A 16,181-nucleotide genomic window follows, 5' to 3' on the forward strand; every position below is an offset into this window, starting at 1 on the left:
TTGCCAGAGAGTGCAATAGGGACTCCAAATGCATATTGTGCGAAGCAAAAGAGGGACAGGATAACCGGCATATTGCCGGAAGTGGCAAATGTCCGGAATTTAGGAAGGCGCTCACTGCAATGAGAAAATGAGGTTTATTCAAATAAACCTCAATCATTGCAGGGTCGCTCAGGATTTAATTGATCAGACCACGTTCGAATCTGAGATGGAAGTTGCCATCATAAGTGAACCGTATAGAAACCGTCACGGTGGCATATGGGTCACAGATTCGACTGGTGGAGCAGTGATATGGCCTTGCGATCGACAGGCCATACAATGTACTGCAAGTCAGGCAGGCAGTGGCTTTGTGCGTGATGTATATGTATACAGCTACTACGCCCCACCAAGTTTGACACTGTTTGAATTCGAGCAAATGCTTGATAATCTTGTTTTCGACGCGAGGGGACGAAGTCCAAAGGTGATTGCTGGTGATTTCAATGCTTGGGCCCTAGAGTGGGGTAGTAGGGAATCAAATGCTAGGGGGTGCAGTTTATTAGGAGCTTTTGCGCAGATAAATACCTTTCAGAAAGAGGGGTCAAGCTCGGTTCTAGACCTGACCTTTGTCAGCCCTGCGCTGGCACGTGGTATGTCCTGGTGCGTCAGTGAACGCTACACCCACAGCGATCACCAGGCAATCTTCTTTGAGACATGTATCGACTCACAGGGCAAAGAACTATCATGCCCGAAACCGGAAAAGATTTCAGGCTGGTCTGCAAAATCTTTGGATGAGCAGGCCTTCATAGAGGTGTGGTTAGATCAACCTGATAAGGCAGGCGCCTCTACGGAAAGAGCCGTCCATCTAGCTCAATGCATCGTCAAAGCATGTGACGCGTCCATGCCTAAGAGGTGCTCATTCGCCAGTAGAAGATCAAACTACTGGTGGAATGATGAACTGACCGGTCTTCGATCAGGCTGCCACCGAGCCAGAAGAGCGGCTCAGAGGGCGGTAGGTAGAGTCGATCAGGGGCAAAAAGAGTGCGCCCATAAAGCAGCCCGCAAAAACCTCAAGCTCGCCATCCAGCGAAGCAAGAGAAAATGCTCTAAGGAGATCTGCTCAGAAGCGCACATAAATCCGTGGGGGTGCTTATAGAATCGTGATGGGACGATTCAGAGGCCGTTCCTCTCCGCCGATCACGTGCCCCACCCTCTTGCTGAAAATCATCCAGGGGTTATTCCCCCAGCAACAGGAGAGCACCGACGCATTCCAACCATCTCTGAATGTGACGGCAATTCCTCCAGTCACCAGAGACGAGCTGCCGAAAATATGCGATAGAATTGGAGACAATAAAGCGTCGGGACTGAACGAAGTACCGAATAAGGCCCTTACGCTTGCCGTGAAATTCAGACCGGACATGTTATCTGAGTTGTTCGAAGCGTTCATGTTCAAAGGAAAATTTCCAGCGGCAGTGGCAGAAGTTGGTACTTCCTCCTAAGCCTGGTAGACCTCCAGGTGAACCATCGTCATACCGACCCATATGTCTTTTGGACACGGTGGGGAAAATGTCGGAGCGGGTAATCTATAATAGATTACTCCCGGTAGTTGAGAGCCAAGGCGGCCTTTCAGATCGGCAGCATGGGTTCCATAAAGCCAGATCAACCATTGATGCCATGAAATTGGTTACTGGCTTGGCCGAAGATGCAATCCACGGAAAGAGTAGTACCCACAAATATTGCGTGGTAGTAACCCTGGACGTGACCAATTTGGCCAATTGGAGTCTAATACGCAAATCCCTAGCAAAGGTTGGTATTCCCGCTTATCTCGCTGTAATCGTCGATAGCTATTTAACTGAAAGGAGGCTCTGCTATGACACTGAAAACGGATCCTAGGAGTACGTTGTTTTCGCGGGTGTTCTGCAGGTGTCCGTGTTGGGCCCACTATTGTGGAGCACCATGTACAAGGATGTACTTAACTTTCCCTTTTCGGAGGAAGCCACAGTGGCGGGTTACGCTGACGACATAGCGCTGGTTGTTATCGCAAAGCATCTCGAAGATGTTGAGTTATACTGAAGCGAAACAATCAGTGCTGTTAAAAGTTGGCTAAAGAGCTCAGGTCTGATACTGGCGGAGGAAAAAACAAAAGCGGTCCTCATCACGAAGCGCCGGAAGAGAAACTACATGTATAAGAATCGGGAATTATATCATCACTTTCAAGCCGACCATCAAATACTTGGGGGGTGGTGATAGACAGGAAGCTCAGTTATAAGCAACACGTGCAGTATGTTTGCGATTGATCGTCCACTACTAGTATGGCCCTGACGAGGATGATGCCGAACGTGGGAGGGCCACGGCATACCTCTAGGTTGCTTATAGTCAGGGTGGTGACCCCAATCATGCTCTATGCGACCCCAGTTTGGAGGGAGGCACTGCAGATGTCAGTTAACATTAACAAACTGACTGCAGTATACAGGAGGACAGCTCTGCCTTCAGGACTGTCTCAGATGATGCAGCATTCGTCATCTCTGGAATGATGCCGATTGACATCTTGGCAGATGAGATGGCGAATATATACAATGCGAAGCCAACCTCTCCCTTATTGCAGACGAAGAATACTGAGAGGGAGAGATCCATAAATAGATGGCAAGAGCGGTGGGAACGCTCGGGAAAGGATCGGTGGACTCACAGGCTCATTCCTGCCATAAAGGAGTGGTTGGAGAGACGACACGGTGAGATTTCTGGTGAGTTTCTCACGGGTCATGGAGGATATCTTCAATACCTTCACAGGTTTAAATTGGAGACCTCACCCGACTGTCCAAATTGTGATAGAGTCCCAGAGGACCCAAAACATGTATTCTTCCACTGCCCGAGATTTGTGGAAGAAAGGAGGAATCTAGAGGAGACTCTAGGAGAGGTGCTGGTACCAGAAAATCTGGTGCCGAAAATGCTAGCACATCAAGAGAATTGGGATGCGGTCAACTCCATGATAAATTGCGAAAGGCAGAAGAAAAGAGAAAAGCGCAGTCACGTGCGCCGCGTGTGGAAGGAAGGTGACAAAGCTAGAGTGACCTGACTCCGCCCCGTGATGTAATACCTTATGGTGGTTCCGCGGGGCAGGAGGGTTTTAGTGGGTAAAAATCCCACACGCTGGTGTGTCCAGACCAGTGAAGATTTCCACCTCATAAAAAAAAAAAGAGTGATAGATACAGAAGAATAAGAATCTCTTTGCAAGGGTCCTCCAGTAGCAAAAAAGTAATATTTTTGCATAGGCATTTTAGAAATACAGGACATATAAGACGAAGGACTCTGAAGTACGCATTTGACTTCCATTTTTTACCGCATAATTTCACAACACACCCAAAAGAACTAACAAAATTTAATACTAAACATTCACATACCTTCCAATGCTTTATTCCTTGCAATTAAGGCCAGCAACATATCCGGATTAGGATGATCGTCCGAACTATCTCGGGGAGGCGGAGGCGGTTGCTGTTGTAAATTAACCGGCGAAAGTTGAGGATGAATAACAGGATGCGGATGGTGGTGATGATTTTGTGGTGGAGGTGGTTGATGATTGTGCGGCTGCTGCTGAAGACTGGGCTGTTGTTGATGGACATGACTATTGTGGCCATCCATCGCCGGAATGCTGCTGGATATCAGAGATGATGGCATCTGATGTTGATGTGATAACGGAGGTGGCGGTAAGGATTGCATCATTGATGATGCCAACGGCAAGTGAGCTATGGACATCCCGGCTGCAGCTGTTGCACCAATTCCACCCCCACCGTATACTATTGCACTAGCACTCCCGGCGGAAGTAACACACACGGACATCGGAATCGGACCTAACGTTTTTGACCGTCTGCTTGTTATTGAGTACTTAATTCAAATCTAAATTTCACTTCACGACATAGACACGAATCTTGCGAGTTTTACCATCTTTGCTTCCTACGACTTAGGTCTTTCCCTTGAAGGAATCTATTGATGAAATCACATCGACATCGCTCTTTACTGAAACCTATGGAAATCCCGAAATTATAAATTAGTTGCTCCAATCATCATCATTTATGGAAGCTGCAAATCTTTTAATTTTATTCTCGCAAAAAAACCTTCTTTTGAATGATTTCAATAAACTCGGGCGCTCTTCCCGCAGAAATTTTCAAAACTAGCAAATCAAATGAAGACGCTATTATACTTCCATTTCTCTTATCATTATCGTCGTATTTTGCTAAAGATACCAATAGCGACGCAGTATCGGGTATTGAGTAATCATAAAGGCGAGCAGCTCCACAATTTCTATTACCCCCAGTGTGTATAGGAAACGACTCTGAACTCTGCTTCTTCTGGAATGGGAGAGAATCGATAGAGAAATGCGGGGAGATCAACATATTTATTAGCGATCAAATTGCTGGAATAGCAAGCAAAGTTACCATTACTTCTTTCATGGGAGGTGAGAATTTCTAGGACAGTTCTATCACTTGGGGTATCAGTAATACACGTTTTGCCCTCTGAAAGGAGAAAGTGAAATGTCTGAAGATTTTTTTTTCCCTGGTGAAGCGACCGAAAAAGTCGCTTATCAGTACCTTTGTTATTATGCGTTAATTTGCTCTCTTTTTTGCTGCCGAGTTGCTCGTAAAGCACAGAAAGTGAGGATTCATGAATTTATTTGATATTTAAATTCAATTTGAACGCGTAGAACCAAGCCCAGTGATAACACAGAGACACGCGTAAACGTTTGATAATTAGGCCACGTCTGCTCAAGTACGATAATTGTAAAAGGAAAAGAAAGTTGCAGTTTTCATTGCGCCACCTCCTGGGGATACTTAACAATCCTTTCACTGAATCAAAGATACAGAAATGCAGAAGTTTCTTTGTCTAGTCTTGAGCAGTGTTCCTTTCAACTCTTCAGTGGGTCGTCATCGTGAAAGAGAAGTCGACAGTTGGCGTCCTTCACAAAACCATCGAAAAATTTACGACCACATGCCCGCTCTTGCGTGATGCTGTGCAAATTCTTGAAATCATTACGATCTGCAGCATCATCCGCTTCTTTGACCAGCGCAACAACAAATTCCCTCTTATCACGGCAAACACTACGCTGAACTTCCCAGGATCTCGCTCCGTATCGGAATTCGAACACATCGCGCCCACGTGTATGTATGGTGGGGGAGAAGCTATAGCTTCTGAGCACTCAGAACGTGGTAGCCCATTATACTCGATCTAATGGAATATCCCGGATTTGTTAAGGTGTCGCAAGGTTTCCATTAGTAGATGTGATGCTAGCCGTCGCAACTGGAGAACATCGGCACCGAAGATCTGATGCCTGATGCGTCCATAGGGAGGACATTCACATAAGAAATGCTCCCTGGGTTCCCCTTCCTCATTACAGAAGAGACAAGTATCATCTTGAGTAATTCCTATTCTGAATATATGTCCAGCTAGTGAATTATGGCCTGTCAGAATGCCTACAATACTCCTGCAAGTCCTCCTGGTTTTCGACAGGATAAACTTTACGGTATGCATGTTCGGTTCTGACAAGAAAAGTTTGGTGTGTCTAGAAGCATTGAGGCTCTGCCACCTGTCATTATAGAAATTTTGTTGCCAGTTTTTGAAGACAGCTTTAGCCAATGCTACTGATACTCCAATTGCTGGTTTCGGTCCGGGCATGGGGGGATTGAGCACTCTTTTGCTAAAGCATACGAGATTTCATTCCCCTTGATCAAGAGACTATTTAACGCCCTCCATGGTTGGTTATTAGTACAGATTGCGATGCGTCTGCAATTAAATCGCTCGTCAATCACCCAGTTTGCCTTCCTTAGGATCGCGTATACTTCAGCTTCAAAAACCATAGCATATTGTCCCAAAGTAAAAGCCTACCTCTAGTTTTTATTCGAGTTGTAGACTCCGGCTCCAGACCTCTATTCTGTTCTTAAGCCATCGGTGTAGAAGACTTTCGTATATCCCGCCCCGCATTCCTCTAGGACTTGCCAGTTCTTCCTAAGTTTCAGGATAACTTCATATCTTCTACCAAACAGAAGTATGGGGACCCGAGAATCGGAAGACATTGTAAGAACTAGAATCAGTACTCTCAGTAACTCTTCCATCCGCCTAATGATAGCAACGTATATCCACATTACCACATGAGGCCTAAGTCCCCATGTCGGAGCAAAGGTCTGTCTGTATAGCCCATAAACTGTGAGAGCATGTTTTAACTTTACCTCTGCATATTTGTTCCAAGGAAGCTTTTTATCTACCATGACTCCCAGATATTTCACTTTTCCGGAAAGTTGAAGGGTTGTACCCTTCATCTCTGCGAGGCAAAGTCCGTTCAGTTTTATCCTTTTTTTGAATAATACCATTGTGGTTTTATTTGGATTAACTGAAAGACCATGCCTGAGGCACAAACTGTCTATCAGATCAACAGCACTTTATGTGTCTATACACCGTTCCAAGATCCCGACCAACAGCAAACACAGCCACGTCATTCGCATAAGTTTGACCGTGTTTTCGCAAACTTTTCAGTTCGCATAGCAGGGAATCAATCAGCACACTCCACAGAAGTGGCAACCGAACACCTCCTTGGGGGGAGCCTTTCGTTACTCTGCTGTTTAGTAACGATCGACAGCCACTTCTCTGCGTTAGCATAGCGTGGATCCACTTAATTATAGCATCTTCAACACCATGCGCTCTGGCGGCATCACAAAGTTTTTGAAAAGGAGCACAGTCAAAAGTCCCTTCAATGTCCACGAACAACCCCAACCAGAGTTGCATCCTCTATCTTTGAAACCAAAAAATGAAGGGCAGACTCACAGGAAGCATGCTGGTTTTCATTAAGTGAGTGCGACCTAAGTGCCTTCCCACGAATGTGATACTCAACAAGTCTCACCAAATCTTTCAGCAAGTATGAAGTCAAACTGATGTGTCTAAATTCTTTGGATTAGAATAGTCATCTTTCCCAGGTTTCGGTATGAAAACTACCTTAATCTTCTGCAATGTCGTCCGTCCAGTCGCTCTCTATGGTTCTGAGTGTTGGCCGACCATAAAAGACAATAAACGGCGTCTTGCGGTAATGGAGACGAAGATGCTACGTTGGACTAGTGGCGTCACACGTTTAGATCATATCCGCAATGAAGATATCCGCGATCGTTATGGGGTTGCACCGATCGTGGAAAAGTTGCGAGAGAGGCGTCTTCGATGGTATGGTCACGCAATTCGTGCAAACAAGAATTTACTTGTAAAGATTGGTCTGAACATCGAAGTCGATGGTAAACGACCAAAAGGCAGACCTAAGCAACGGTGGCTTGATACGCTGGATGGGGATTTGAAAGCCTCGAGATTGCACCCAGATCAGGCATTCGATAGAGCCAAATGGCGAAGCCGATCACGACGAGCCGACCCCGCTTGTGAACGGGACAAAGGCTGATGAAAAAGAAGAATCGCTCTAAGTGCTCCATACCCTCTTTTAGCATTGCTGCATAGATGCCATCCTTATCAGATGCTTTGAAATGTTCAAAGGCACCTTTTCAATGGTAACTACCGCTTTCGCAGTGTTCCAGTTTACCTTGCAGCACTTGCATGTTGAAGTGGTTGCAAGAACCGTCAACACTCTTCCTTCCACTTCTCTCACCGGATGGTATACTTCCAGGAGGGCCCGGACTGATTCCAGTCTGGAACTCGTGAAAGAACTTTCGGGTTTTCTAAGAGAATCCAACTTGGCCGACTCATCCCTTTTAAGGACTCTGCACAGCCTTAAAGTCTCTCTTTCGCCTTCCAGTTCCTCACAGTACGCTCTAAAAAAGTCTCGTTTCGAACAGCCAACGAGCCTCTTATATTCACGCTGTGAGTTCCACAAGTTTAACTAGTCTTCATTCTTATTGCTTTTGCCAGCACGGTTCAGTAGTCGCCTAGTTGATTTGCTTAGTTTTTGCAGTTCTCGGTTCCACCAAAGAAATAGGACAAGTCTCTTCATAGCACTCTAAAAGTGTACAAATCAGAGTTTCCAATTCATTTTGAAGCTCCAAAAGTGTCCTTATTCGCCTAGAGAGCTGTACTTTATTGCCAAAAATTTCATTGAACTTTCTCCAATCCGTTTCCTTAGGATTCCATCTTTGTATTGCAGACTGTTCGCCCGCAATAATCAGATTAAATTCTAGGTATCGATAATCTGACAGTGAAACCTCGTCTAGCACCCGCCAGTGTGTAATCAACTCTAACACTTTTGAAGATTGTTAGGTCAATTACTTCACTTCTTCTCAGTCCCACGAACGTAGGGGCGCAGCCATGAGACCAGTTGAAGAGATGAAATCAAATGGCTTCTCTTCTCTTGGATTGCATTTCCTACTGCTCCAACAAATATATTGAGCATTCGCATCACAACCTATTAAGAGTGCGAGACTACTTGATTGATGTGATTGATGATGTGGATATACGCTACCAGATCCCTTATTTCTTGTGCCGGTGGAATCAAATCAAAGAATCATAGAGGAAATAAGCGGAAGCATCTATGATGTTTTTCCTCTCACTATTAATCTGGTATTGTACGATGGCCGTAACTAAGTCCTGGGAGCAGAACTGTCTCAGCACAGTTGCCTCTGACCGTCTTGATATCAGGACGCAAGCGCTCGGTCTTATGCATCTTTCATCGTAGAAGATCTTAGCTCCCGTTACTGATCCAATGCGACAGATTCTATTGCATTAGAAAAGGTAGGGGCAGTCTTGTAGATTTGTCAGCCTCGCCGCCAGCAGATAGGAGGAGGCTTTGGCATGCTGCAGGTCAATTTTTCGACATAAACTTAGTCTAATATTTAATGGAAAATCGTATGCCGCAGTCCGCGTGTGGCGGGGTTTCCCTGACACTGTACCGCTAAAGACTCAATCCCCTCGAATTTGCTATCTCAGAGAAAAACCGTACTTGAAGGTACAACAGATTCCATGTCCTCATTCATGAAAGGTCTCATCTCGCAGAGCATTCGTCTGTTTTCCACTTGACACTTCCACTGGTTTGCGGTGCCCGGTTGGCATATATTCGACGTCTCGAACTGGCATCCAATCATTACCGTTCACGTCTCTGGCTTCCCTTTCTTCCCGTGGTCCGTAAAAGATGTAGGAGAAATTACTAGCAGGTAGGATTCACTCTGTAGTCCCTTGACCAGTGCGAACCCCAATACGGGGATTCCGCCATTGTATGCATTATCCTCCATGCGCAGCTCCACTGTGGGAGAGCTTTATCGAATCGAAGACCATCATTGTTCTTCGCTCTCAAAATAGAGATGATGCTCTACAGTTTCCGGATATGTTTGAATTTCAATCTATCTACGAAAAAGTGGAGCACCATATGGTGGCTTCCCCTGAGCACATTCAGACCCTTTTGGTTCAATTCAAATGCCAAACTGAAACCCTCCATTCCCGGGGTTCTGCTCACCTGACTTGCAGAGGATGTCCTCTGCCTTCCTCCGAGGGCCCAGTAACCGACATCCGTCATATTCTGTCCTGCGCGGCTCAGTGTTTAAAATAGTGAACTTGGCCCGACCGCCAGAACTCAAAACCGGGATTACCTGCTGGAGCCGCTTTAAGTCAGCCTCATCATTGCATCCCAAAAGGAGAAGTTTGTTAAGATTGTTAAATCTTGGTTTCGATCCGGGCTCCAGCATTTTTTACCACACCCGCCATCGCTCGAAACGGGCAATAGAACTTTCAACTCCTTCCGTGCATCAATCCGCTTCCACCATTCCGCAGTAAGCCTCATCTTTTGGCGCCCCTTCGGAACGTAGACGATCGGCCCAAGGCTTGATCATACAAGCGGTCGATGTTGAATTTAGGGAGTCGTAGCTTTCTAACCCTCTGAGAAGTGGCGGATGCAACACGAAAGTGAACATAAACGCCTTTCAGATATTGATCCGTTTCGAGGGTGATATCAGCGCTTCTCTTATTACGCACAGCCAGGAGACAGGTCGTAAATTCACTGCTGATCGCGAAGTGGTCAATCTGATTGCTCATACGGCGTCGGCCAGTTGAAACTGACCTTATGGCAGAATCTGTGTTCAAACATTATGCCACCAATGACGAGGCGGTGGAAGTTGAAGAAATCCACAAACCTCCTACCATGACGGTTGCGGTCGACAAGACCGTGTTTCCCCAACACATGTCCGAGTAAGGTGCTGTCAGATCCCTTTTTGGCATTCACAATGCCCCCTTTAGGAAGCCTCTCCTGAACTACGTTTAATTGTTCATAGAAGGCATGCTTCTCCACTATTCCAGAAGTCTCCGTTGGCACGTAGCATTAAACAATTGTGACGCTCCTCAACCTGGACTGGAATCTGGTAGTTGGAAGGGTGTCAGAAACTGCAACCCGTCCCCGGACTCGCATCTACCACCACTTGGCTTTCCAGAATACAAAAGCGCATTGCCATTAGTGTGGCAAGAGGGTGAGGAGTACTCTCCAGAGGGTGAGGAATACTCTCCAGAGTCCCATCATTATACTTCGCTTAGAACTAGAATGTCCAGCTTATATTGCTGTCCCTCGCTGCTATTGACAGGAAGTCCGTTTTCGATAGCCAAAAGATTTTGGTAATCGGTCAGTCCCTATCCGAGGCCTTGTTGACGTTTCGGTAGCAATAAAGTTTCAATTAGCAGGTTGTCACCTAACAAATTTCTATCCTCCTGATGTTTTCCTAGCATCTGATAGCAAAAATTATCTCGAGCAACTTGTCCAAAAATGGAACGATCGCCTCATGCAGCACGGTCACAGATTGAATTTAAACAAAATTGAATTTTTGACGACCGATCCCCATGAAACAAAGACAATCACTATCAGCGGCAGTGGTCTGCCCAGAACTGAGCGATTTAAATACCTCGGGTCAAGGCTATCAGCCAATCGAAAACTGTGTTATGAAATTGCTTCACGCATTATCGCAACCTGGATGAAGTTGCATTCCACAACTGGTGTTCTTTGTGATCGACGTTGATACGTTGAACGTCTCAAATTTAAAATTTATCGTAATGTCGTCCGTCATGTCACCCTCTATGGTTCTGAGTGTTGGACGACTATAAAAGACAATGAACGGCGTCTTGCGGTAATGGAGACGAAGATGTTGCGTTGGACTAGTGGCGTGACACGTTTTGATCACATCCAAAATGAGGATATCCGCGATTGTTATGGGGTTGCACCGATCATGAAAAAATTGCGAGAGAGGCGTGTCGATGGTGCGGTCACGCAATTCGTGCTGACGAGAATTCACTTGCCGAGATTGGTCTGAACATCGAAGTCAATGGTAAACGACCAAAAGGCATGTCGAAACAACGGCCGCTTGATACGCTGGATGGGGGATTTAAAAGCCTCGAGATTGCACCCAGATCAGACATTCGATAGATCCAAATGGTGAAACCGATCACGACGAGCCGACCCCGCTTCTGAACGGGACAAAGAAAAAGATGAAGAAGTATTTAAGATATTCCCATAAAAAATTACAGGGTTCCAAGCCTGGCGAGCGTGCTAGTCATTCACATCCTCCCTCAAAAAGACAAAACGTTCAGGAAAATATTCGCGGAAGAGAGCTCTTGATGATCGTATCTTGTCAGCTATAACGCCGTCTTGTTGAGACCACACATTCTTCAGATTCAATTCCATTCTCATGTAGGGGACCAACAATTCTTCGGAGGATTCTTTTCTCGAACGCTGCCAAGAGTTCGCAATTTTTCTTGCTAAGAACCCAGGTCTCCGATGAATACATGAGGACTGGCAAGATCATTGTCTTGTTCAATAAGAGCTTTGACTCTATAGTGAGACTTTTTGAGAGGAGCAGTTTTTGTAAGCTCAAATAGGCTCTGTTGGCTGACGACAACCACGTTCGAGTACGAAAAATTTGTCGATCATCTGGATATAACGGCCAGAAGTAACTGCAATTGCCTTGTGGTCTTCTTCAAAAAATCAAGATCCAATAATGCCAGCTCTCGATAATACATATCAAACAATCATACGTTCTGCATGCAGAAGCTGCTTGTGAAGTTCTCGGCGGTTCATGCCACTCCAGTATCGCAAGTCTTGTTTATTAACACACCCTGACAGATGAAAATGTGCCTCATCGCTGAAGAACACAACAGTGGCATGAGGCAGGTTTTCGACAAAGACTTGGCAAATCCTTTTTCGTAAATCGAAATCGCCTGTATAAATTTTTAAAATCTTTTTTGGCATGATTTTGGTCTTTATGAAGAATTTGTGTTACTTTGCGATCATAAATCCTAAAAGCAACTGAATGTTTTCGTGCAGATCGCTTGGGGGATATCAAAATCGCCTTCCGTACCTTCTCGACGTTCCCTGGAGTTCTGTCAACATGTCTCTGTATACTTATAAGCGTCGCTTGTATGAGAGTCCTGCTATGAAATACTATTAGTATGATGCAAATGAAATGGCCGTTTTGGTACTAAAATTTAAAACGACTGTAAAGCTTACAAAAATTTATTTACTTGATGAAAATAGGTGGCAGTCAATTCAAAATACTTCTCCCAACGAGATTGAAGAGCATGTATGCCAGTTTAGTACAAGTCCAACTGTCGGGTGTTGATAAATTCGCCGAAAGCAATTTTGATGGCCTCTTCATTCCTTAATTTATTTTTCTGTCAAAAAATGATCCAAATACTTAAAAAAGTGGTAATCGGTTGGCGAAAGATCTGGTGAATATGGTGGATGAGGTAAAGTCTCATACTGCAATTCGTTCAACTTTTGAACCGTTGTTCTGGATACATGAGATAGTGCATTGCCGTGAAGGTGATACTCCTTACTCCTTACTCCACCATCTCTGTTGACTAATCTCGGCCGTTGAATACTCAATTTTTGATGAATTTTCTCGAGTTGGGCACAGTAGAATAGTGAAGAACTCCAGCTGTAGACCACCAAACAGTCCCCATTACCTTCTTCGGATTGGGGCTCGGCTGCGGCATATGCTTCGGTGGCTCATCAGCATCTAGCCATTGTGCTGATCGGCGACGATTGTCGTTTAATATCCACTTTTCATCACATGTCACTATTCTGAAGAACTGGAAATTTCCTTTCGAAGGGCCATGTTTTGAACCATGTTTCCAAGTTGTTGCAAGTGCCGGGAAACTGTCGAATAGTGTACGTCCAGTTTCTCTGCAATGTCCCTCACAGACTGACGTGTGTCGGATCCGACTAGCAAAAGCAGCTCGTTGTTATCAATCGTTGGTCTTGGATGTCTATGTGGCTCACTTTGAAGGTTTACGTCGCCTGTGGTTCGTTCGCTTATCGTATCAGCTCCAAATGCGCTGTTAATGTTCCGGGTCACCTTCGCTGCTTTATGACCGAGTTTGAACTCATTCAGAAAAAGCACACGTTTTTGGCTCTTTTCCATCCCTTTTTTAAGGCTTTGTGTAAAACAAAACCTTATTAAAATCGATTCAATGTCTGTCTGTCTGTCTGTCACACGCATTTTTCTCCAAAACGGCTAAACCGATCCGAACGAAGTTTGGTGGACAGATGGGAACTATGAAATCCCACGCATACAGTGAGTGGCATAAATTTAGGTGGAGTTTAAAGGGGGGCTCCCCATACATGTAAAGGGGGCATTCAAAAATTTGTTTCACCGGATATAGTTCTGTAGGGTATCAAATGAAAGGTCTCGATTCGTACTTTCCGAAACTGATATTAGTTTTGGCATAAATTGCAAAGAGCGTGCGTAATGAGTCAAAATGTACGCACTTGAAGTGAGACAGGACTCATTTTCAGAAACTACCCACCCTAAAAATCCGGAAAAAATGGGAGTGGTGCGCCTAGATGAAATCTAGGCCTCAAAATATGTCCCATTCCGATATCTGCTCAAATAAACTTACTAATAGTATATTACTACTTTTTAGAAATTTACTGAAAAACCCCTCTTAAATTCATCCTAGGACTTCCAAATTTTGTATCAGCATAGAGGACAATATTTCGTATATACATGCGAAATTTCGTAGAAATCTGGCAATTAATGCCAAAGTTATAGCAGTTCAAACTTAGCAATTTCGCGCGAATTTACCGCTTCCAAAGCCATGCAAATCAGATGCTGATGTCATAATTACCCGGAATAATTGACATTCGCGTAAAATATTAAAGTCGCATTTATGAAGAATCTACTTATCTGCAGCACTTTTTAAAATTTTGTATAAAACACTTATGTGAAATCTAATCTTCGAGAGATGTCCTATTCCGGTATCTGCTTAAAAAATTTACTAATAGTATATTATCAATTTTTAGAAATTGACTAAAAAACTCCCCTTAAGTTTATCCTAGGTGTACCACCGCACCGGCATAGAGGACAGTGACGTGCATACACATGCCAAGTTTCATGAAAATCCAACTACTATTGGGAAAGTTATAGCAGTTCAAACTTATCAATTTCGTGCTAATTAACAGCATCCTAAGCCATACAAATAAGATGCTGACGTCATAATTAACGAGAATAATTGAAATTCGAGTGAAATATTAAAATTCCATCCAAGAAGAATCTAATTCTCCCTAGCCCTTTTTTATATTTGATGTTGGTTAAATTGTTGGCATTTGCTAATAATATTAAACTCAGACTGTGAAGCGTATGAGGTTGACTATTTCAATACAGGGCTTTCCATCAAATGATTTATCTAAATTACTTTCTAAAAAATAGATGCCAATAGAAGTTTTAACTATGTGACATGAAACTGTCAGGCTCATCGCTCCTCACATCTTCTTCTTTTTCTTTAGCCTTCAGTTCACAAGCGGGGTCGGCTCGTCGTGATCGGTTTCGTCATTTTATTTTATCAAATGCCTGATCAGGATGTAATCGCGAGACCTTCAAATCGCCATCCAGTGTATCATGCGACCATTGTTTTGGCCTGCTTTTTGGTTGCTTACCATTGACTTCGATGTTTTGACCAATACTGGTTGTTGAATTCTCGTTAGCGTGAATTACGTGACCACACCATCGAAAACGCCTCTCTTGCAGTTTTTCCACGATCGGTGCAAACCCATATCGATCGCGGATATTCTCATTTCAGACGTGATCAAAACGTGTCACGCCACCAGTGCAATGCAACATTTTCGTCCCCATTACCGCAAGACGCCGTTCATTGTCCTTTATAGTCAACACTCAAACTATAGAGAGGGACAGACGCACGACATTGCAGTAAATTTTAGATTTGGGACGTGCGCTGATACGACGATCACAAAGAACACCAGTTGCGGAATGTCACTTCATCCAGGTAGCGTTAATGCTTGAAACATTTCATTTAAATCGCTCAGTTCTTTCAATGGCAGTAATCTGCCCCTCCAGACATTTAAATCGCTGAGTTCTGGCAATGGTGGTAACCTGCCCAGAACTGAGCGATTTAAATATCTCGGGTCAATGCTATAAGCCAATGGAGAACTACGTTATGATCCTCACATAGGGAAACACAAAACCTTTTATAACTAAAGCGTCAAGCTTCCGGTTTCCCGACTTGTTCCTTTTTATTTACTGTTATCACAACGATTATCAAAACTGAAATGACTCCTTGATCAAATGTAGGAGAATTTATACTTCATTATCCGACACCAACAGCGCCAACTGGTGGTGGTTTGATACAGCAAAATCGCAACTAACAATCTAATACATGTGGGGCATCTAAATATGATATCAAGTCGAGCGGCTCTGCTTTTATTATATTTTCTCAATGTCTTTCGAAGAGAAAAGTTTAGCTCCAACAATAGGTGTCACACAACTCCTCCTCCAGGTAACTAATAGGAGGGTCCATTATATCTCTATTTTCTGATCACATTCACCTCCTCGCTTTAGCCATTTGAGTTTACCAGAATCTTGTCCCCTTGAAGTTAAATAACTTTTCAATTGTAATCCTATCTTACTCTAAATATCTAATCCGATTTTCTTTCTTCTTTTCCACTTTATTATAAAAACAAAATGCCCCACAATCGACCAATTGAATGATCCAATCATACAAAAATTAGATTCCGATTATCGATAGATAATAGTTATCAAGTGAACATCACAAGACTTGAACTCAAGCGCAATTCTATTTTTATTTTCGCTTTATAAGCGGCTTAACTGAAAATGGTTCGATAAAGAGATAAGATTCCAGCAATATAATAAGACGGTTTCGAAGACAACAGAAGATATAAGAACTCTCAGGGAGTATTATGTTACTTTTAATCCAGCAGCTTCAATTTTATTTACAAATTATTATATTAAAAA

At 43.9% G+C, this 16,181-nt stretch overlaps 1 protein-coding gene across 2 annotated transcripts in view; it reads right to left on the reverse strand.

Annotated features, from left to right (window-relative positions):
• LOC119650589 (LIM/homeobox protein Lhx3) overlaps window positions 1-3,911 on the reverse strand; it is a 239,600-nt gene extending 235,689 nt beyond the window's left edge. For both annotated transcript variants that reach the window (XM_038053434.1, XM_038053433.1), the window contains exon 1: window positions 3,372-3,911. In XM_038053434.1, coding sequence (XP_037909362.1) covers window positions 3,372-3,807 — 436 coding nt within the window. In that variant the 5' untranslated portion in view covers window positions 3,808-3,911. The remainder of the gene's footprint in view (window positions 1-3,371) is intronic.
• Between the last annotated feature and the right edge of the window lie 12,270 nt (window positions 3,912-16,181).

Source organism: Hermetia illucens, chromosome 3, assembly GCF_905115235.1.
Source record: "Hermetia illucens chromosome 3, iHerIll2.2.curated.20191125, whole genome shotgun sequence".
Lineage (NCBI taxonomy): Eukaryota > Metazoa > Arthropoda > Insecta > Diptera > Stratiomyidae > Hermetia > Hermetia illucens.